The sequence below is a fragment of the Hydra viridissima genome, unplaced genomic scaffold (genome assembly GCF_058129835.1).
Source record: "Hydra viridissima isolate aposymbiotic clone 2 unplaced genomic scaffold, HvirCarnegie_v1 scaffold_1, whole genome shotgun sequence".
Taxonomy (NCBI): domain Eukaryota; kingdom Metazoa; phylum Cnidaria; class Hydrozoa; order Anthoathecata; family Hydridae; genus Hydra; species Hydra viridissima.
In genome coordinates, this window is record NW_028324300.1 from 20,750,248 (window position 1) to 20,774,692 (window position 24,445).

Sequence of the window (24,445 nt, forward strand, 5' to 3'; positions counted from 1 at the left end):
AGAAAAGATAAAATGGAAATTTAAAAATGCAAAACTTTACTTATTCCGCTACCATGCTTTTGATATAAATTTCCTCTGCTATGCTTCTGTTTTTAAAAACATATCTTTTGAAATATAAAAAAATATATAACCATAAAATATTCAAGAAAAAGTTTTTCTTGGAATGTTTATCATAAGCTTAATTTATAGAAAGGTACTTTTGTGTTTAAAATAAAAAAGAACAGTGATATTATGGCTGCCAAACCAGGACAAAATGTTTGATATATCACTATATGGTAAGGTTGGCTAAAATGTTTGAGTTGATATATCACTAATTTTACTCATGAGTTAGCCTTTGACTCTTCGTTTATTTACTATACTTTTTTCTCAAAAACGAAATCTGAAAACATTTGATTTTATGCACAATCTTTATTTAAAACAATTTTTTTTTTCTTCAAATAAAAAAACTTACATCTTATGTATCTATATTTTCAAAGTATTCAACATTTTCTACTTGTTTCTATCGATTAAGTTGCAATCAATGATTTTTTGTTCAGCAAAACTTTTCTGTTTTATAGTCAATACTCTTTATAGTTAATAATATTGCGTGGCAATGTATGTTCAGTGTTTTAGTCTTCAATCTTTTAATCACTGAATGTGAGGATACATACTCGCTGAATTTAGATCAAACAATTTAAATAAATTTCAAATCTTGCTTTTCAAACAATAAAATATTATGAAAAGGAAACCCCTCCAATTATTTCAGCTTTTTTTTATTTTAAATTTGTTTATCCTGGACCTGATAATAAATATTTTGAAACCACAAGCTTCTTTTCAGTTGCCAGCTGAAATACTGGTTAGAAATTTAAAACCAAACAAAATGAAGTAGAAAACTAAATGTTGAACCTTTTTTAATTATAAAAATGCTCAAAACAAGCAGAATGCTTCATGTTTTTTATTTTTTCACATGAATACAAGTTTTTTTTTTAAAAAAAAAGCCTATTGGTTGTAAATTACTAAAATATGAAGTTTAGAAATTATTTTTAACTTTTATAAATTATAAACAGAACAGTTGAACAGAGCGTTTTTTTTATTAAGTTCAAAGTAAGGCTGGTATTTCTAATTCCTTTTTTTCTAAAAATAAAGTGCCTGCTTTTCTCATTAATTGTTGCTTACAAGTTGTTGCTTATTGCTTACAAATGAGCTTAAAAAAGATTTTGTTGAAAAGTTCAGTTGCTTGAAAATTGTTTGAAAAATATTTGAATAACTTAAAATGACAAATAAAAATGTTTAAATAACAAAAAGAAATGTTTGAATATTTTTATCAAAATATGAATACTATAAAGACGAGTTTTGCACTTTTTCTCAAAAAAAGTTTGGCAGATCTGTTTTTTAAGATATTGTCTATAAAAGTTTCATTCTCAATCTCATTTGTCACTTTATGTGATGATTGCTCTTTCTCTTCAGTGTATACTCTAGATGTAATAACTATTAGTATCATTTCTTTCCTGGTCCATTACAAGATTTGAACTTACTAAGTTTTCAGATTTTTTTTATTGATTATTATTGTACATTAAACATTTTAAATCTTAGAATATTCTTTTGACACATTTATTGATTAAAGAGAAGTTTGATTGATTGAACACTTGCTATTATTTATCAATGCATTAAGTTGTTCTTGTATTTTAAACAAAGGGTTGTAACTCCTTGTTATTCTCTTGTGGTTAGCCTATTACCTGGTGTAAATTTAATTTACATTTATATATGCTGGTATTTTACTGAAAAAAAAATTTAGGTAGAAACTGGTGAATTTTTCACGAAAACTTCATTCATATAAGTTTTCTTCAATTAACATTATTCTACTTGTTTCTTACATTTGCAAGAAGTTATCAAGAATTTTACATTTTTATGTCACCAAATGTAAGTGCTGTTACATTCAGTTTCATTCAACCTCATATTTGCTTCTTATTCACAATTAGGTTGGTACAGGAGAAAATATTTATATCAGTTTTTTTGTTTCAATTCATTTAAATAAAGTTAAAAAGCATAAGTTGTTGGCCACTTATTCCTTTTTGAAGTTGTTCATGCTGATGAGAGCTGTGGCTCAATGATTTATTTTGTCAGTTAAACCTCTGTACTTTGTAGTCTGTACTAAAAGTGATAATGAAACACATTAGAATGTATATGTTTGTTGATTGAATTATTTATAACATAGTGGAACATAAATAATTTTTATTTAGTAATGGATACAAAAGTAGTGAATATTTTAAAAGATAAGGTGGCATCAGAATGGAAAATATTTGCATTTTGCACTGGTTTTAATAATGTGGCTGCTGTTGTTGACCAAATTGATAATGATTTGGATATTGATCAAAAAGGTCAAGATGATTTGATAAAAGAAAAGTCTAAAATTGAATATTTCTTAAAGAAACTTTATGAACAACATCCAAATGATTACAGAACTTGCATTCAGAATTCTTTGAAAGTTATGAGAAGGAATGATGTTTTACATGGTATAGATTTCTTAGGTGAGTTACTTTTAGTTTTAGTCTTTCTTTAGATAATTACAAGTTGGAGAAAATTTTATTGAAAACTTTCTTTTGAAATGTTGTTTTTCCTAAATTATTGAATTTTTAAAATAGATTTTGTTAATAATTAAACAACTCTATAGTCTTTGAAGAAGCATTTTTAACCCTCGCTTTCTTTTGAATTTGCCTAGTGTAAGTAAAAAATTATAAACTATGATAAAAGTCCATAAAATCTATTTTATTTCAATATAGTATTACTGAAGTTGAGTAAATTTTACTGGAATTTTCATTCATTTATTCAATCTCCTGAAATGTCAATGTTACCCCATTACGGTTTGTAACATTGAGACATGCGTAATTGTTATTGTAACTAGTTACAATTAGGTGATAATGTCAAATCTGCAAGCATAGTTTACAGCAAACATGGTTTATTGCAAACCTGCTAAACTGTTGATCTTTAAGAAACTGATAATAATTTACATGTTACTGACCCCAACAAATTGCTAGTAAATTTCTTTGAATCATAAAAGTTTTATTTATATTTTTATATTTATTTGTTTTAGATTTTCTACTTTCACTATTTTGTATTTTTTTCAAATAATTTTATTATATTTTTTTACCTACAAAATGTTTTAAATTAAGAAATATTTTATAAAGAATTTATGGAAGTTGTTTATAAAAGATTTTGTAGAAAAGTTCAGTTGTTTGAAAATTATTTGAAAAATATTTGAATAACTTAAAGTAACAAATAAAAATGTTTAAATAACAAAAAGAAATGTTTGAATATTCTTATCAAAATCCTCTAAAGATTAGTTTTACACTTTTTCTCTAAAAAAATTTGGCAGGTTTGTTTTTTAAGATATTATCTATAAAAGATTTATTCTCAATCTCATTTGTCACTTTTATGTGGTGGTCCCAGGACAAAAAGTTCTATAGAACTTCTATGAACTTTTGAAACATATGGCCCATAGAAATTCTATAGAAATTCTGTAGAACTTCTATAGAATGTCTATTAATTTCTATAGAATTTGTTGTAAAACTTTTTTTTTATATTAATATATGTAAAAAAAAAAAGTTCTATAGGAATTTCTATAGAAATTAGCAGAGATTTAATAGAAATTCTATAGAGTCCTATAGAATTCCCATAGGCCATATGTTTCAAAATTTATGTTTCTTTATGTCACCAAATGTAAGTGCTGTTGCATTCAGTTTCATTCATCCTCATATTTGCATCTTATTCACAATAAGGTTGGTTCAGGAGAAAGTATTTGTTTCAGTTTTTTTGTTTTAATTCATTTGAATAAAGTTTAAAGAACATAAGTTGTTGGGCACTTATTTCATTTTCAAGTAGTTCATGCTGATGAGAGCTGTGACTCAATGATTTATTGTATCAGTTAAACCTCTGTATTTTGTAGTTTGTACTAAAAGTGATAATGAAACACATTTCAATGAATGTTTGTTGATTGAATTGTTTATAACATAGTAGACAATAAATATTTTTTATTTAGGAATGGATGCAAAATTAGTGATTATTTTAAAAAATAAGATGGCATCAGAATGGAAAGTATTTGCATTTTGCACTGGTTTTAATGATGTGGCTGCTGTTGTTGATCAAATAGATCATGATGTGGATATTGATCAAAAAGGTCACGATGGTTTGACAAAAGATAAGTCTAAAATTGAGTTTTTTTTACGAACACTTTATCAACAACATCCAAATGATTACAGAACTTGCATTCAGAATTCTCTGAAAGTTATGAGAAGGAATGATGTTTTACAAGATATAGCCTTCTTAGGTTAGTTTCTTATTGTTTTTGCTTATCTTTCTTCAGAAAATTACAAGTTAAAAATGAACTTTAAAAAATTTTTGAAAAATTATTTTCTTAAAATATTGAGGTTTTTAAATAATTTTTTTTAAAAAAAAAATTTTTTTAATAAAAAGATTTGTAAATGTCACTTTTAACAAATATTTCTATTAGATATGTCATTTACATGTAAGAAAGTAATACTAATGAAGCCTTCTTCCGAAGAAAAAAATGGTAGTTTTTTAGATTTTTTGTTATTATGCAATTTCTCAACGTTCTCGCATTTCCTCAGTTCTCAGAACTGAGGAAATCTTAACTTAATAGTTTGTTTTATTATGGTAATTTCAAAAATATATATTTAGTTGGAATTCTTTAAGTGTTTCAATCTGCTAAATGTTAAATGTTGCATAAGTTAAAGTTTCCAAACTTAATTAAAATGTATATTTTTTTAAGTTTAAATGATTTTTTATTTAAAATTTAGATTTTTGTTTTTTAATAAAAATGCTCTCAATAGGCAGGATGGTTTTTCATATTTTTTAACCATTAAATGGTATGAACTTTCTTTTTTTTTTTTACATGAATGCAAGAAGGTTTAGAAAATGATATTTCTAGGTATGTTATTGAGTAACAGTTATGTTGATGTTAAAATAATTATAATAATAATTAATACTTGAATTCACTTGAGAATTGTTTTGAGTTTTGTTACTCTTCATCCACAAACCATAATGTTTTTAAAAGTGGTTTATTCAACAAACACCTTTGAAGAAATCCACATTATCTTAACACAAAACCCAGAATTTGTTAATTCTTTTTTTTCTTTACTAAATTTATATAATAAACTAATGTCAACAAACTTATACATGATATACAGTTCAAAAGCAATTGAATTCCCAGCAAGCACATGACGTTGAAACAACGTTGAAATAACGTTGATCAATGTCGATCAACATTATTTCAACGTTGTGTGCTTACTGGGTTGATGTCAGCGCATTTCTTGTCTACATCTTTATCTAGTTTAAGATAATTTATAATTCAACTGAATCAACAATAAAATATAGTTCTTCTAAATCATTCTTTTAATTTATAGTGGTAATAGTAAAAGCTCATTTGATTTCATAGTTGTTAGTGAAAATTCACTAACAAAATTTCAACTCTATCTTGAAGTTTTCTTGTTTTTTAATATTTTAGCAAATAAGTTTAAACTAATCAGTGGGTCTGAAGTATTCATAGCTTGAATGAAAATGTCAAACAAGTTTCTCTATGTATGTTTTCCCTGGATGGTTTTCATAATTAAGGTTACAAATTTTTTGTCTAGATTTAGCAGTTTCTGGTAATCAATCAATCACAATTTAAATCAATCTTCACATTATATGTATTGGTTCTCTTTTTGCACTTCCTCCTTAATTTTAAATTCTTAGTTTTTTCTTAAAAAACTCTAGTATTAGTGGTATAGAGAACTAACACTCTTAGAGATGTTATCCCATTAATTTTTGGTTCAATTCTTGATTCTGAATTTTTAAAAAGACTAAAAATCTGGAAATTCTTTATGCTGTAATGAGTAAAATCTTAATACTGGGGTAATCTTGTTAGGGGTGTTAGCAACAAAGCTCACTGTCAGACATTTGCTTAAATTTATGATTTAAAAAAGCCTTTTTATCGAGCAGTAGTTAGATGATCACATTTATTTATGTTAGTGAATATATATGTTTTAAAAAGTTGAAAAAACTTTTTACCACATTTTACAGTCTTTTTTTTCTCCCTGAAAAGATTGGAGCACAGTATCATAAAGCTGGTTATATACTTTGTTAATTTTTTTAGTGAAGCTGCATTAAAAGTCCTTTTGATGTATATCAACTTTTTTAAATGCTGGCATAATCTTTTACGCTTTTTGAGAATCCTAACTCTTCAGCTGACTTCCCTACTTTCTGATTTCTGACTTCCCTACTTTCTGATTTCTACTTTCTGATTTTGCTATCATGTTCTAATACTTTGTAAATTGAAGAATTTGTGAGAGTTTCTTTGCAGTATTTGTCAAATTTTTGCTAAGCTAAGTATGTAGTAGTGAATTGCCATAGTACATGACAAATAGGACAACATTGTACTAAAGTAGTATCTAATCTAATATTTTAATAATCTAAGCTTTCCTCATCAATCATTATGAAGTTAAATTTAGTCCATCTTCACAGGATAAAATCAGTTCTCTTTTTGAATATCCTCTTTAATTTTTAATATCATTTCTTGGTCTACTTTCAAAACTCCAACTCATTTGGTTTACAGAATCTAACACTCTAAGACCAAACGTTATTCCATAAAACACATTATTTCATAAAATTTTGGTTCTATTAATGATTTTCAATTCTTTAATGACCAGAAAGTTCAGTACTTCTTGAAATATTAATGAGTGAAATATCAAAGATTGATCAAATTGCATGTGTTAACAACAAAATCCACTATCAGGTACTTAATAATAATAACTTTGTCAAATTTAAACCATGCTATTTCCCATCGTGTAATGGTAGGATATTTATGAATGCACTGTTATGCCATTAAATTTTGCACATAAAATTGAAATGAACTGTTGGTTACTTTGATGTGTAGTCACTAACTGCATAAAGATAATGTCATTAACTTGTTCATCATTGAAGTTTATTCTTTTGTTGGTTTTTAAAACAACTAAAGATCTTTCCTATTACCTTGACACTCATAACACCTGTGAATCATATACTCTTAGGGTGAAAAATAAGATGAGTCCAGAACACAGTATCATAAAGCTGGTTGCACATCATAAAGCTGGTTATATACATTGTTAATTTTTTTAGTGAAGCTGCACTAAAAGTCCTTTTGATAAATATTAACTTTTTTAAATACTGGAATAATCTTTTATGTCTTTTGAGAATCCAAACTCTTCAGCTGACTTTCCTACTTTCTAATTTTGCTATCATGTTCTAATACTTTGTAAATTGAAGAATTTTTGTAAGTTTCTTTGCAGTATTTGTCAAATTCTTCTTAAGTTAAGTATGTAGTAGTGAATTGCCATAGCACATGACATGATAAATAGGACAACATTGTATTAAAGTAGTGTCTAATCTAATATTTTAATAATCTAAGCTTTCCTCATCAGTCATTATGAAGTTAAATTTAGTCCATCAAATATGCTTACATCCAAGAAGTTTCATCTTCCCAGGATAAAGATCAGTTCTCTTTTTCAATATCCTCTTTAGTTATTAATATCATTCCTTGGTCTTCTTTCAAAACTCCAACACATTTGAATTACAGAATCTAACACTCTAAGACCATACGTTATTCCATAAAACACGTTGTTCCATAAAATTTTGGTTCTATTATTGATTTTTAATTTTTCAAAAGTCCAGTACTTCTTGAAACATTAATGAGTGAAATCTCAAAGATTGATCAAATTGCATGTGTTAACAATAAAATCCACTATCAGCTACTTAATAATAATAACTTTTTCAAATTTAAACCATGCTATTTCCCATTGTATAATGGTGGGATATTTATGAATGTACTGCCATGCCATTAAATTTTGCACATAAAATGAACTGTTGGTTACTTTGATGTGTTGTAGCTAGCTGCATAAAAATGTCATTAACTTGTTCATCATTGAAGTTCATTCTTTAGTTGGTTTTTAAAACAACTTGTAACACCTGTGAATCATATTCTCTTAGGGTAATCTGCTACATGAAATCATGTCTAAAATATGTTACTTTGTGAAAAATAAGATGAGTCCAGTTAATTTATCCTTGTGCCAGAAACATTTCTTTTTAGCAGATATCTTTGTGCTAATTGTGCTCAAGTTATGTCAACTTCCTCTTTTTAAAATAACTTAAAACAGATTCCATTTATTTTGTCTTTAAAAAAGGAGTTTATTATCTTTAAATCTATTATCTGTTTAAAGGTTAATAATGTTTTTAAAGTTTTTAAATTGTGGTGCACAGTCATCCATGTAGTACTTAAAACTAAATGCATCATTTTGATTGTCTTTGATATATCTAATTATATCATCCTGATATTTGTAGACAAAAATATTTTTGTCTGAGAAATGTATCCTCTTTAAATTAAAGCACAGTTGGGTAAAGTGAACATTAACTTTTGCTCCAGCTCTTGAACCTCATTCTGGACAGCATGTTAACTTTGATCAATATTAGGCATTCTTTTTCCTTCAGAATTTCTTTGCAGTTATTTAGGTAGCTACTTTGTGGTTAAGATGTATACGCGTGGTAAGGTTGTCAATTCTGTTTGCATAACAAATTAGTAATTAGTAAGTGGTACTGTTTGTAATACTAGTGTTGTTTGGTCAGTACTGTTGTATGGTATTTTGGTAGTAGATACATAGACACTTTGATTGCCTTAAGCATTAGTTGTAGTGCACCACTTAGGTTTCAGAGAAGGTTTTTAAATGTAATTAATATTTCGATGGAATTGAGTAGTAGCAGCATTTTTTGAACATGCTGGTTCTTCTGAATGCTTACAAAGTCTTTTTGCACTGGCATCGTTTGTGAAAACTTATCACTTAGATAGAAGTCAATTACTAGTTTAACTGTTTTGATGAAACATGATTTCCAAGTTTTCTTCCTGATAATGATAGAATCCTTGTTCTTCTTTAACTTCTGGTGTAGCTCTAACAAGATACTCAGACCCTCCAAAGAAATCTTCTTATATGTTCATGATTCTTGTCAGATTTTGGTTTTTATTACACCTTATGATGGTCAGAGTCTGAAACTAATTTTTTTAAATTTCATACATTAACCTGTCTAGATCTGTCTAAATCATTATCTTTGTTGACCTGGGATTACTTATGTTTTTCTTTTATTAGTTTTGCCATATTAAAATTTTTATATTGCCTGAAAAAAATAAACAAATAGTTACTAACTAAAAATTATTCTAAGGGTGTAATGATGTCATAGTCTGGATGATTTGACATGGATTTGATCTGTTTTAAATGAAGTAAACTTTTAGAATTGAAATTTTTCCACGGTTGTTTGTCTTAAATACAGACCACTTTAATGTTGCATAAAAAAAAGTTTTGCTGGCGTATTTTAATTTTGGCATACACTTTCTTGTCTGTAAAGTTGCTTATAAAATCTTAATTAGTAAAATTACTTTCCTGTAATAGAATCTTTGTTTAGCTATAATAGAATTGTCTGTGAAGTAAATTCTAATGTAATACAAGACAAAAAAGTAAAACTAATATAAACTTATATCTTTTATAGTTTGTGGGGCTACATCTTCCGAAATCAAGCTTGACTCTATGTTTAATTTACCCAACTAATAGCAGGGTATATGGTTTAAGTAAAAGTACTTAAATACAAATACAAATATAAATACAAGTACCTCATCATTTTAGGAATAGCATTATTTTTATTTTCTTGTTTCAGTTCTGTTAAAATATTATGATATATTCTTATAGATAAGCAACCTAAAAAGCAAAAGTAAAATGGTCCAAAAGTAGTTGCTTTTAAAAATATTTTTCATAAAAAGATACTTTCTATTGATTTGTAGCATCCAGGTGTTAGATGTTATTTTTGCTCTTTTTGAAATCTGCTCTTGCATGTTTTAAAAATGTAGGAATTTTCTTCAATAATCTTTTTATGAATTTTTTAAACTCAGAAAGCTTAAACCTTTAGCTTAGCCATCAACTCAGTAGCTTTAAACATAGTTGCAACTTTAAAAAAAAAACAATTTACATCCAGGATTGCTAAGCATCCAGTTTCTTGTCTTGTTGTTATATTTGCTGTTAAGAGATTTGAAAAAATTAACGTCTAGTGACTGAAGTTTATGATTACAGTGTGGAGGCAATGTGATATCCGCCTTGTGGCTATGACAACTATCAAACAAAAATAAAGGATTAATTTTAGAAGGCTTGATAACAGCAGCAAATCTGTGTGGATTCTATTTATCTCAGTGATCTATCTAAATGGATGCAATTTTCAATTACATACTTATAAATGTAAAATAATGTAAAAATAGAGAATATAAAAATAAATTTAAAAAAAGTATAAATAGGCTTTGAAAAATACTGTCGAAACCAGAATCAATTGATTGTTTAAATATGTAATTTTTTTAAAATTGTTTTAATTTCACTGAATTTCAAATTGTTTTTCTTGTTTTATAAGTTTGTGAAACTAACTTCTTACAGAATTCTTAAACAAATCTATGTGTTAACTGAAAGATTGTCTCTTAAATAAATCTGTGTTAACTGAGTCAATCAAATATGTTGATTTTGTTGACTTATTAACATTGTATTTTTGATGACAAAAGTAATAAAAATAATGTACAAGATATAGAAGAATTGAAGTACATAAAAATTGATTGTTATTTCTATGGCAAGTTTTCCTTTAAAATCTTGTAAAAACAAATTGTATCATAATTCCTTTGTTATTATTATTTTTAGTTGTTCTTGTTCTTGTTGTTGATAATACTATCACACAAAATATTTTATAAAAGAAATTAAAAAATACTTTTTAAAATTAACAAATATTTTTTAAATGTAACAATGAAATAATTGTATGCACAATACAAGAGAAAACTCTAATCTTACAAAAAAAATCAAATGATTCAAAAGAAAGATGAAATGAAAATGAACCAAATGCAAAATGATTTTTTAAAGAGATTAAGAGTCGATAAAGTAAACTTTTCCAAAAAAATTTTGAATGTGACTTTGAAAATGACGATTGAACTAATAGTGGATTTAGGATAAAGTTATTTTATTCACGTAATAGATTTTGAAATTATTTTAAACAACTTACATATACTCATTTCCAAAAACTGTAACGAAAGTAAATTCATTTCACTAATAAATTTTTAACAACAAAAAACTTATATCTGTTACAGGTGAGATTACAAAACCTCAAACTTTCCAGAGAACAGTTTAAATTTTTAAAGACTTCTTCACAATATTAAAAAGAGAAAACAAAGTGTTGTTAGAAAAATGTTGTTCAAATAAGACTTACTTGTTCGTCAGAACTAAATAAATCTTTAAATCCTACAAAAAAAAAATTCAAATGATGTAAGAGTCTACAAAAAAAAATTAAAGTTAAATAATTTGCATTGTAAAAAAAGACTTAAAATTCACATCATAAAAATAGACATTAAAATGAGATCATAAGAGCAATCCACAAATAAATACAAGAATATATAAACCAAACTTTTAAAAAAGAAGAAATAAAAATTATAACTTTAGGTAAACATTCTCAGTTATTTTTTAAAAAAAACATAAATTGGGAACCTATTTTAAACTTTCTATTGAATTTCATCATTTGACATGATAAAAAAAACTTACACTAGTTTTTGTTCAGATTGTTTGAATTACAATATTTTGCATTTAATTTTTAGAAACCTAAGATAGATTTCTTCTTTTGTTCTTTCAGAAATGCATGAAGCACTAAAAAAGTTTTATCGTGACACATATGGAAAAATGGATGAAATTGGGCGTTTAGTAAAGACTCCAGCTAAAGTTGAACTCTTAAATAAGTTTGTTGAATTGACTGTAGTTGATGCAGATAATGTGGAAAATGACACTGTAAATATTGTTGAACGAGAGTTTTTTCTTAAGAAACAAATGACATATAAACCAATCAAGTTTAATGAAGTGTTCTCAAAAAATTTACCCTTACTCTTGATATCTGGTATTGCTGGAATTGGAAAAACTTGTTTGCTCAGAAAGTGCTTACTTGACTGGGCCAATGGTATCTTATGGGAAACTGTGGATTTTGTGGTTTATCTTGAATGTAGAAAGTTAAATCAGTTTCAAAACATTGGTAACATAAATGAACTGTTAAATGTTTTCTACAAAGATATCTTTAAAGAGTGCAGTGTTTGTGAGCATTTTTCCGTTTTGTTTGTGATTGATGGGTTGGATGAGTTTGCTCACTTAGATGATTTAATAAAGCATAATCCAATTAATCCAAGCAAACAACCTATTGTTAATGTGTTATCAAAAGCATTGAATACTCAAAAACACAAATGTGTTGTTGCTGGAAGAGTTGGAGCTATATCACAATATAAATATAAAGTTAGAGAATGTACAGATAAGTTAACCATTCAAATAATGGGTTTAAATTACGAGGGAATAGATGAGTATATTGAAAAAGTTGGCAACAAAAAAGAAATCATTAAAAGTGTTCTGAAAGAGTCTTTCTATGCTAAATCCATGGCATCTGTTCCGTTTTATTTATCGACAATGTGTACAATTATTGCTGCTAGTGGTTCTTATTCTTTTAACACTATGACTGAGTTGTATTGCTCTATTTTTTTATACTTTTTTCAAAAACACATTTGTAAAACCGATGAAACAGTTCATAGTATAATGCAAAGTAAGAGTAACAAGCAACATGTTTTAAGAGTTTGTAAAGTTGCATGGGAGTTGTTCAATCAAGGTAAAATTCTTTTCTCCCAAGAGGAAATGAAAGGTATTGTGAATGACTTTGATGAAGTTGAAAACGAACTTTTGGGTTTCATTGAAAGAGTTGAATCACAACTTGGTTATCAATATCAGTTTGCTCACCTCACTTTAATGGAGTTTTGTGCTTCGGTTCATGCACACATTTATTTGAGTACTGAAGAAATAATGCGTAACGAAAAGTTGCGTAGTTGTTTGTCTATGATCTGTGGTCTAGTAAATAAAAACAAAAGTGGTTTAGTGAGTTTTTTTGCTAACTTAAAGAATTCAAATGAAGAAAGAAATTCATTACTTAGTTCTGTACTTGGTAAGTTCATTTAAAATGTTAAAGATTTATTTATAAACTACAACTTTGTTTGAGCTTTCTTTATTTGTTTATTATGGTTAAAATAAGTTCTAGTTTTTGTTCCCCTTAATTTTATTATTCAAGTTAATGAATTTTTTAATATTACTTTTAAATATGTTGACTGACTTTGTAAGTTAAAAATATAAATCAACTGAAAAAAAAAACATCAAATGAATGACGGCCACCAAAAACTTGTAACCATTAATAAATACAATAGAATAAAATTAGGCCAAACAACGTTTTAAAGGAGGATGATTCATTCAATATTTAAAAGATGTTTCTCATACAATATTAAATAAGCGTAGGAGAAATGGTATTTAAAAACTTTTGATGTTTTATAATTTTCATTGGTACATATTTTTGTTTTCATGTAACAGGGTCTTAATATAATCAACAGTTTGAGTTTCAAAGAAATTGAGTTGTGAAATTTTGTGCTACAAAATCTTGATTTAAATATTTAAAAAGTTTTAATCTTTAATTTATGTTTGATTTAAAATTTTCAAATATTTTTATCTCTCTGCAGCTCAATATTTCTGGAAGAACCTCCCAAACATTTTTTATGTGTTTTAAAAGCATGAAGTAGCTCTAGAGGAGACTGACTTCATACTTTTTCAGATTTGATTAACTAATGGTTATAACTTATTGCAACTTTTAGTTCAACTATTAAGTTTTTAATAAACTATTTAAATGTTTAATAAAATATTTTAATAGCAATCACAGATACTATTTTGAAAAAATTTTTATACAACTTCGTTATTTAATTTGTCTTAACTAATCTTTCTTCAAATGAATTAAACAGTTTTTTTAGCTTAAAAAATTTTTCAGATTTGATTGAACTAATGAATCTAACTTATTGCAACCTTTTAGTTAGTCACATTCTAAAAAAAACAATCGACAACTAACTTCATATGTTTAAACTATTCAAACAAAAAGTAATTTTAAAAATGACAAAATCTGAGGTCATAACATTTGGAGACTTATGATTCTATTTGTTAGGAAAAAAATTATATATCAAAAAAGATATTAACGATAAAAGAAATATTCTTATATCGTTAACATCTTTTTTGATGTTTTTTTATTTTGCTCTAAATGTTATATTTTTGTTTCAAATTTTTTATGTACATGTTTACTTTATGTTTCATTATTTCCAGTAAAGTACTACTACATAATGTTAACTAAGCTATGAAAGTCAGTTCATCACCTTTGAATAAATTAAGATCAGGTTAAATTTTAGTTAATTAAGTTTTCAATAATTTAATCTCCTTATAAAGAGTTGTATAAAGTGAGAGTGTAAATTTATTTTACTCTCTTGTCAACTCTATATAAGGAAATTAAAATATAAAATCTATATAAAAAAAATAAAATAAAAAAAATAAACTTAAATATTTTTCAGTGTTAATTTAAAAAATTTAAATAGTTTATCCTCCTTTAAAATAACAATTCTCTAGATATTTAAGATAAAATAAATCACTTGGTAATAAGATATTTTAAAAAAAAAATATTTACCAGCATTTGCAACAAATGCTCGTTAAAAAAAATATCAGACATGAACATAAAATAAATACATGTTAATTATATTTACATGCATATTATTTTAAAAATAAAAGGTATCTGTTTTTTTTAAAAATATAAGTCAAAATGAATAAAATAATAAAAAATATTAATTTTTAAAAATAGATTAATGTAAGCGTTTAAACGGTATGCTAAGTTTAAAGGTAGTTTTATTGTTTTTGACCAAAACAAAAACACCAACTTTGACTTTTCAACATGGTTACAAGACAATAACAATTAAAATACCGAGAAAAAATGTTGATTCCTTATCACAAGGGAATATTGGTTGCTCATGCCAAAAAATATCGTTTTAGAAATTTCACTTTTTGAATTTTTGCTGAGCCGAGGGATAAACGTTTTAAATTTATTTCCCCTTCCTTTTTTGTTTTCATTTCTAATTAAATAAGTTTTTTATAAAACAAATTTTCATACATCGTGCCTTTTTTGTTTTTAGATTTGCTACCAAAAAAATATATTATGTTTGAAGGTAAGAATTATTTATTATTTTAATTTGTTTAGGGAAACTTTTACGTGATCAATGCTTTGAAAATGCGATTGCTTTATTTTCGAGAACATTTCTTCGGTTCGTTCCCGCGCCATAAATTTAAAATAATTGATGAATTTGACTACTTTTCTACTCTCTTTTGCAAAATACCATTGAGCATTTCTAGCTTTCTAAATGATCTTTTTTCTATAAAAACACGGGAAGAAATTTCTTTTGAACAAAGTTTCAATAGCTGAAAGAAAATAGTGAAGATTTTTATGACATGAGTCTTTTCGGTCTGTTTTACGAAGAAAATGACTCTCATCTTTCTCAGTATATTGTAAAGATTCAGTATTTTACTAATTGTAGAGTAAATGATGTTAGTATCAGTTACGTTTGATAGATCCAATTTATAAAAAATCCAATTTTAGCCAGTCTAAAATTGGATTTTTTATAAATCTTCTCAAAACCCAGATTTAAATCCAATAGAACATCTTTGAGAACATTTTGATCGTCAATTGATAGGCGAAAAACCGACTGATAATAATGATTTATTCCAGATGCTCTCGGATTGTTGGGAAAAAATCACGATAGATGCTCTTATCAACTTGGTCGACTCTATACCTTGTTGTTGTCAAGCAATATTAAAATCTATAGGCTAACAAAATACTGATGTGCTGTGATGAAAAAATGTGGAGGAATTAGAAAGTCATTCATTTTCAGTGAAAAGTCAAAAAGTTATGACGAAAAAATTTGAAAAATTTAGCTGGTAATATAAACTTTTGCACGCTTCTGTAAGTAAGAAAGTAGGGGACTCTGTGCGTGCCCATTAAAAGTCTTAAAAATCTTTATTTTCCTCCGATTGAATTGAAAAGTAAAATGCAACAATTTGAAAACTGACCGATAGATAGCAAATTAAAACATAAACTCAGCTCTGAAACCGAGCTGCTTTTTCGTCAAAATTTATTTAAAACACTACGTAATACTAATCAATAACTTGAAATCAATAAAACGTAAACTAAATAACATAAAGAACAAAAACAAACATTAAAAAACCTATAACATTTTTTAAACTGGAACAAAGCGAATATATGAAGTTACTAACTTGTACATGACTATCACTAAAATAACTGCAGTGATTTAAGACTGCTCTGAGAAGATAGCTCATGTTGACCTGCTGACATTGACTTTATAAAGTAAATTGTGTTCCTAACATCGCTGCAATAAGAGCTATTACGACCAGAGTAAAGCTTTAAGTAAAACATCAGTTGTTGACATTTAATCGATGCATTCACCTCGGCTTTAAGTTCTTAAAGTATTAGCTACGAAAAATGTTCGATTTTGAACGTTTCTAACAGAAAGCACCATTTTAAAATAGATATTGGGTTAAAATAGGTAGATAAGGGAGTAGCTCTTTCTTCTCTTCTAAGCCTGCATTGTAAAAAAAAAAGGGGTTTATAAATAGCTCTAAAAGGTTTTTTACTTTGTCCCGAGGGTGGAACCCTTTAAGGGTTTTCTAGAAAACCCTTTTTTTAAAATCTTTTAATCCGAAACTGGAAAACCCTTTTTTAACTTGTACTTTCGTTTTTAATTTGAATTGTAAATTATTCAATAATTTTTCATATTACGCTATAAGGATTTCAAGCACGTATAAAGTTGGTTCGGTAATATACTTAGGATAGATTGAATATACACTTTAGTTGAAACAGTTAATTTATACATAATATTGCTTATATGCAAATGTTTAGATTCTTTAACTCACTGTAATTTTGCATGCAATATGAAAACTCAATAAAGAAAATTCTGTAATAATGTCTAAAATCTTATAACATCAAAGTAATATACAGTAAAGATTACATTAAATAAAAAAACCTTTAAAACAACCAGAGACAGGTCCGTAAATGTTTTACAAAAACAAACAAGTTGTACAAAACGAAAACAAATTGGAAAATAACGTTAAAGCTATTACATATAATAGTTCATAATAGTTTCATAAATAAAACTATTATTAACAAATTGATACAAATTTTCTGCTACAAATTGAACTATTACAACTATTATATTCCTAAGTTAAAAGTATTTTTCTATTTATATATATTTATTATTCCTACGTTAAGAAGTTTATTTACCGTTAAGACCTATTTTAAAAAATTAAATCAAGAAATCGCCTAGTAGCACAAAATATAATAAAATTTAGAAATATTGCAAATATTCAAATATGAGTTTATTCGAATTTAGTGACAAAAAAACATAAATTAATTGTAAAGATTAACAACAAAAACATACAAAAAACAAAAGTCATAAATATCAGTGCAAAAGGCGGTTGCCCCGTTTGCTGACAACATTTGGCACTCTGACCTTTCCACCAAGAAGCACTTTTTCTAAAAATTGACATGTATTGGTCAATCCTTTTGTGAATTCAGTGCTGAATATCCAAAATGCTGCAAACCATGCTTGAAAAGCCTTGGAAAAAGTGCAAATAGTTTTAGGAAACAAACCTTTCTTGTCCACTCGTCCTCTTGTGGCAATATGACTGGACTAAGTGGTATTTCCTGTATAAATAAAAAAATAAATACAATAATTCATTTATTCAAAAAAACAAACCTGAAACAACTTAAAATCCCTCTAATAAAAAGCTCTTAAAACCATTCAATTTTAAAATTTCTTAATTGATAACATTTCAATATAATAGAAATTATTGCAGACTCCTCACCTAAAGGACATCATCACTTTTTTAAATTGTGTCCTTAGTATGAGAGTATTTACATGGACTTAAAATATTCAATAACTTATTTCCTCAAACCAGTAAATTTTTGCATTTCCTTAGATCTCCTACTTAATATTTATTATTATTTCTCAGATCTTCTTGTTATTAAATATATATTAGTTTATATAGTTAAATATATAATAAATATATTAGTTTTTATAGTTTAATATATAATAAATAAATTAGTTTTTAGGGTTAAATATATAATAAATATAATAATTCTGAATGGACTATAAACAATGGACTATAAAAAAATATGATCAAGTGCAATTTTCTAAATAATGTACAATGTACCAATAAACATCCTACCTACTTTGGTAAGGGAAAAAATAATTCTTCCTTCTCCCCAAATAATGAAGTTAACAGCAATGTAACAAACATCACCTTCCAATCTAAAAGTATTTATATCTTTAATTGTAAATACATGCATAATAATACATTTAATAAAACTAGTAAATATAAAATAGCAGTATTAGCATACATATGTAATGTATTAAAAAATGATCAAATGTTTTTGAGTTAATCAATATTTGCTAGAGTTACTAAACTCGTGTAACTTATTGCCTACTATGACTAGTCCTTATTGTTGTTGGAAATAAAATTAAAATAAAAATTACCCTGCCGTTTACCATTGTCCAAAGTTTCTTCAAAATGTTTGTTTATCATTATTGAATATTCACAATACTTTTTGCATCTTTCGGCTGCTTCTTTGATTACCACATCATAAAGGGATAGAAACTTTATTTCTAATTTGGTTACGTCTACACCATATAGCAAAATCACATCTGCTGTAAACTTTAATTTATAAAAATCATTTGCAAAATTCATCTACATTATGATATTACATTAGAAATAAGTCTATACTTTATAATTTAAATGTTCATAAGGTAATAATTTTTATATAGTCTTTCATAACTGTCAAAAGAAAGTCAACGGAAATATTGAAAAAAATAAGTACATTTCATAAAAGAACAATAGTTCTTTATATAATCTTACAAAAGTATTTAGTCGTAAACACGGAAATTCTTCCAGAACTTCTGCAGTTGTGTGTGCATGGCAGAAAAGTTGTCTATACCCACAAGTTCTTTTCATTTTATCTTTGATCATATCAAAGCTTGGTGTCTGTTTTTTTATTTCCTTTTTTAAAGCATCTTGACGTTTTTTTATGCTTATGTGATCTTCACCTTGTACCACATTAGCCAACTAATAAAAAGCAGTTATAGTTATAACTGTACATATAGAAGTATATTATCTTACATCAATCAGCTGTAACTTGTGAGCAGTAACGAAAATATACATTTTTGACATTTAAATAACATCACATTACAATAATTTTACGAGGTTATAGCAAGTAATATCTATATACATTATTACATACCTTAACTCGAGCTATTTTTGAAAGGGTGCTGTTGTCAGATTGATCAATTTCAACTTGATCTATATTTCGTTTTCTTCCTTAAACACCAGGCCTTCCAAATTTTTCTCTTGTTACAGCAATTGAATTTTCGCTACAAAGAGGAAGTCTATATTTTTTAAATTTCCTTCAAAGAGCTACTCTAATAATATTCTAAACTCAAAATACCTATTTAAAATGTGAAATAGACAAAAATTAAATTTTAAAATATAATTTTCTTATTAAATAGATGATGACAAGTAAAAGTATAATCAATAGTATATAAAATGCTAATTGCATTACACTACTTCCATCGTAATCAGCCAAAAAAGGATATTTTAATGTAACTGCTGAGCTAACAGCAGAATATATTCTTCTGGTTGGATACCTGTATAAACAGTTTGTGATAAAACATTACAAAATATTTAATACTAATTTTATAATATAAATGAAGCAAAGTAAAGAACAAATTATTTTTTTAAATATGAAAAATAATTTATCATGAAAAATCAATGAATAGAAATAGAGTCAGCAAAGTATAAAACAAGAACAATAATTTTCAACTTACAAAATGTCACGTCTTTTTAAGTCATCAAATAGTGCATCAATTAAAAGCGCTTTGCTTTTTGAGCCTAAACCAAACCTAGCCTTATCTTTACATTGTAGCTTAGCTATAATATTAAAGTGGCAACTGATATACAAAAGGAAATTCTTGCACCTGGCACAGTAATTCAAGCAAACAGAGTAATTTCCTTAAATTACTCTGATTTAAAATATCTCATTCAACTGTAATTTAATATGGGTAAAAATATAGTTTATAATAATGAAATTCATCATTAAATGCTTAATAGTTCTTAAACACAAGTATTATACAAACATTAAAGTATTAAAATTAAATAAAAGTATGCAAATACTCTCATAAATTCAAATCAATGGTAGAGTGTTATTATTTTAAAAAATATATTTATAAAGTAAAAATGCTATAACAAATCTATGTAAACATTCTGCTTCTTCAGTTTCTGAAAAACTGCCACTGTTTGTTGTTTCGCCCTTTTCATTATTTACACTGATAACACTTGATACAACTGCAGTATAGGTAGATTTAGAATTATCTAATGTTGCTGAAACAGATTGTTTTGTTGTTTTCAAAAGACGAATAAATCTTATCCGATCTTTTATTAAAGGTAAAAGCTCTGTTAGCATTTGCTCTGTTAGCATTTGCTCTGTAAGGTCACATAAATAGTCACCGGTTAATTCTTGCCCTATTGCAAATAAACAATAAGAACAATAACTTTATTAAACATTCATAATTTTCAAATAAACAAACTACATAAAGTAAACAAACTAAATAAGTATTCAAATAATCATGTCCTTAAATTGAAGAGCAAGTTGGATGCATAACGCTATATCTCATGCTTGAATTTAAAATAGTCATGTCGATAAAAATCAATAAAACATCCTGTTCTGCAAACTGTCCACTCATTTTCATTCAAAACTTGATAAGAATGCAAATGATGTGAAAAATAATTTGGTGTCAACAGGTGTACACATAACAACCAACAGTCGCGTAAACAGACAATGTATATGACTTTAAAAAAAATTGGGACAGTTTCTTCTGTAACAGTATGCAACACATACACTGCTTTAATAGAATAGCAAATACTATCAATTGACATTGATTTCACTATAAAAATAAATTAATTCCCTTCTATATCTAAATTAAGTAGCAATCTTATAACTTCTTGTACTTTAACATCCAAGTTACGAAAAAATCTAGGTACGTTTCCAGACACAGTATAATTAAGTAAAAGTATATCATATGTCAACATTTCCCAGCATTGCAACATTTTATGACGCTTTGATAATGTTTTGGTAATATTCTTGAAACATTGTCCATTTGAAGCAGCTTTTTTAAAATACTGATGCTTAGATTCAAATCTTAAACACCAAAAATTTTGTAAAGGCCCAAAAAGACATCAGGTGAGGCTTATGAACAAGTGCATTTTTGGAATAATATATTCAGAACCAAATACTTCAGAAAATGTTTTCAAAAACCTAGCAACTAATTCTTCTAACATGTATGTACTGTCACTGTCTACAATTGGGGCAATAACAATGTCACATATTTCGCGAAGTATAAGATAAACCTCCCAGCCAATATTTCCCTGTGGTACATCATTACCGACAACTTGCCAAAACAATAGGAAAAATTCTAATTTCTGTACAGCTGTTCCATTTATGTGCGCTTTATCTGATGCAATATTTTTAGGTAATTGGCAAGGGCGATTAGACGAATTAATTAAATGAATTTTGTTTATAGAATCATTTATATTATTTATTGATAATGTATTACAAGAGTGTAACAAATGTTTGATAACACATTTCAAAGTTACTGGCATAATACCTTCAAATAAGTCATGCATTATATCTGGAGGGAAAGCTGTAAGTACATCTAAGTTATCCAACTCTAAAAAGTCACACTTTTTATTAACACCATACACATTCTTGTTTGCTGCATTATCAGTTATAGCAGCTAAGTGATATTCATGAATTTCCGGTGTTCTGAGACAAAGAGTGCTTTCACTAAAGTTATTTCCAATTTCTGACTTGTCCACCATACAGAAACGGCAAATTCTTCCAGTATGGAAATACTGCTGAAATCCTCCTATAGCATGAGCTGAAAGCATATAAGCTGATATACCTGTAAGTTTGCCTTTTAAATGTTGGCATAATCCATTGACGGAAACCTCAATTCCTTCTCTTTGCAGTACATTTAAATCATATATTAATGGACGAAGAACTTTAGTGTAGTCATATTTGGCCATTTTTATAAGTTTATGTTCAAACAATAAAGCCAAATGAATAAATTTTTCCTTTGAACGAAACTCAGATGGAATGCCTAACAAAAATTAAAATGCAGTCACTTTATGATTCCCTCGCTTAGCTCCTATTGGATTGCTAAGCTCAACTTCATCTACATATAACTGAATCTGCAATGCACTTGGATTTTCAGAAAAAAAATTGTCACTATGAAAAAGTTCACTGTCTCAAAAAGATATCATAAAATCATTATTAGAAAGAGATTGTAACTGTCACCCAAACAGTTGTAAACATCTTCATGGGAAACTAATTTTGATAAAACTTCCAGAATTGGAATGTATTGAAAAACAGCAGTTGTATTATTTATTCTAAAATCTATTTAAATAGCTATTGCAATCACATTTTTACTTTTCAATAATCCTATTAGTCTATTTTCATTTGAAGACATCTCCCTCATGAATTGCAGCAATCCTTCTGTGTCTGTTAAATGTGCCCAATTATTGTCTAGTGGCAAAATATTATTTTTGAGTAACTATTGACATATAACATCCTTAAAACTACTTAGTGTAATCAAAAGTAGGTTTTGTATATCTTTTGTAATTTCCGCATGAACAGAAGCTGGAAGTATGTGAACTTCTCTGAGTCGCAAAAGAAGAAATGCAAAATGTTTTTCCAAAATATTAAGCATATCAGTAATATTATTACATTTAAAGTCTTGGTCTAATTTTTCATTATTTTGATCATTTGATTCTTCGGTTGTTTCAGATGAATCTATGATGTTATCTAGAGAAAGGAAATATTTAAATTTTTTCTAAAACCGGTTTTTCGAATAAACCGCGGTTATCAATGTTTTAAAAACCGGTTTTCCGGTTTTCTAGTGTATCTTTTTATTATATATATTTCAGGGGAACAACAGCAGCAAAAACATAAATATATATAGCTCAAATACTGCCATTCCTTTGAGCATTAGTTTGGAAGTTGAGTCTATTTTTTGTTTCTTTGGTGAAACCCCTTTGACTGTCTCTCTAATGGAGAACTCGAGCTCTTCTGACAAGGAAGTAAATTGCTGTACTTGTTCCTGACAAGTTTCATTATCTGACAAGTTTTCCTTATCTTTAGATTCTCTTCTCTTTTGCTCAAACAAACGATTAAACAAACTTGGTACAGTAGTAGCAAATGTAATTCTCCTTGGCATGGAATTTTCGAAAATGTCATGAGTTGCTCCATTAATTACATCAGGATTATTCAGATATTTAACTAAGTTTACTTATATAGCATTCCTCCTCTCAGTGACTCTTTTAGTAAATGAGTCAACTAGCTCTTGACTAAAGGTGTTTTTCAGGCTTTTTAGCTGCTTGAAAATGAACTTCAGAATGCCATCAGATGAGAGCAAGTTCGAATCTCTTCTGCAAAGTGCTTCAGCACCAACCTTGATTGGTTCTAAAGCATTTACTAGATTTTGTAAAGTGGTAAACTCAGACTCAGAAATCATAATAAGCTTCATAACTCAATCAGCGACATTTGAATACATTTCTTAAGGGTAACAAATCTTGTAATCTTATCTAGTAAGCTGTTTCAACGTGTCTTAGAGTCTAAGATTAGCTGTAGCTCCTTTCCAAACTCAGGCTGAACATGCTTTTGCAGAATCATGTCATTTTTAACTGAATACTTTCGAAACAATCGGACACATTTTCTGACCTTGTTGATGAGTTCTGTGACATCCTCCCTGATCATTGGAAGAGCTGATGCACCTGCTTTTGCTGAAACTTCTAATCCTCCTTCCTCATCGCTGTCATCATCTTCTTGGTCCTCTTCTAGAATAGTGACTTACTCAGGTGTGCCATTATCTTCTTTCCTAGATTGCCTATATAGAACATCACAGATAGCCAAGTGGATTCCATGTGCGAAGCAGAGCTGATGGTCTGGTGAAATTGAGCTACCAAATTTTTTCATTACAGCAGCTCCGTCACTGGCAAAACGTGGCCCAAATTCTTTCAGTTTCTCGTCAACAATTACACAAAACTTCTCTGCTGGCATAGACCCATGTACCCTGATCATTCCAAGGTTCCAATAATCACCTTCCATATGAACATTTATTTTCATATATTTTCTGTTTCTGGATGAAGTATACTCATCTAGGGTTAAGCTAAATTTGTGACTAACAAGTTTCTTTTCTGCAAAATGCAGCTGATATGTTTTCTTGATATCTTCATAATGTTTCATCAGCAGAGCCTTAAACGATTTAGCATCTTTGGGCAATTTGTATCCTTCATTCTCTAGAGCTTTTCTCAAACGTTGACTTGAGAAAACACGATAGGGCAGCCCATCACATGAAATAAGCTCAGCAAAAACA

At 27.5% G+C, this 24,445-nt stretch overlaps 1 protein-coding gene and 1 pseudogene across 5 annotated transcripts in view; one reads left to right on the top strand and one right to left on the bottom strand.

Annotated features, from left to right (window-relative positions):
• The window catches only part of LOC149893841 (NACHT, LRR and PYD domains-containing protein 1 homolog), a 49,976-nt gene that overhangs the window by 11,308 nt on the left and 14,223 nt on the right, over window positions 1-24,445 (top strand). For 2 of the 5 annotated variants that reach the window (XM_090076281.1, XM_090076283.1), the window contains exons 4-8: window positions 2,220-2,507; window positions 4,016-4,303; window positions 4,487-4,546; window positions 11,701-13,038; window positions 15,083-15,115. In XM_090076281.1, the coding sequence (XP_089932407.1) occupies window positions 2,220-2,507; window positions 4,016-4,303; window positions 4,487-4,546; window positions 11,701-13,038; window positions 15,083-15,115 (2,007 nt within the window). Of the gene's footprint in view, window positions 1-2,219; window positions 2,508-4,015; window positions 4,304-4,486; window positions 4,547-5,500; window positions 5,608-11,700; window positions 13,039-15,082; window positions 15,116-24,445 lie in introns of those variants that run through there. The other 3 variants (XR_016449065.1, XM_090076282.1, XM_090076284.1) reach the window with 3 other exon arrangements.
• On the bottom strand, window positions 17,420-19,491 carry LOC149893842 (uncharacterized; annotated as a pseudogene).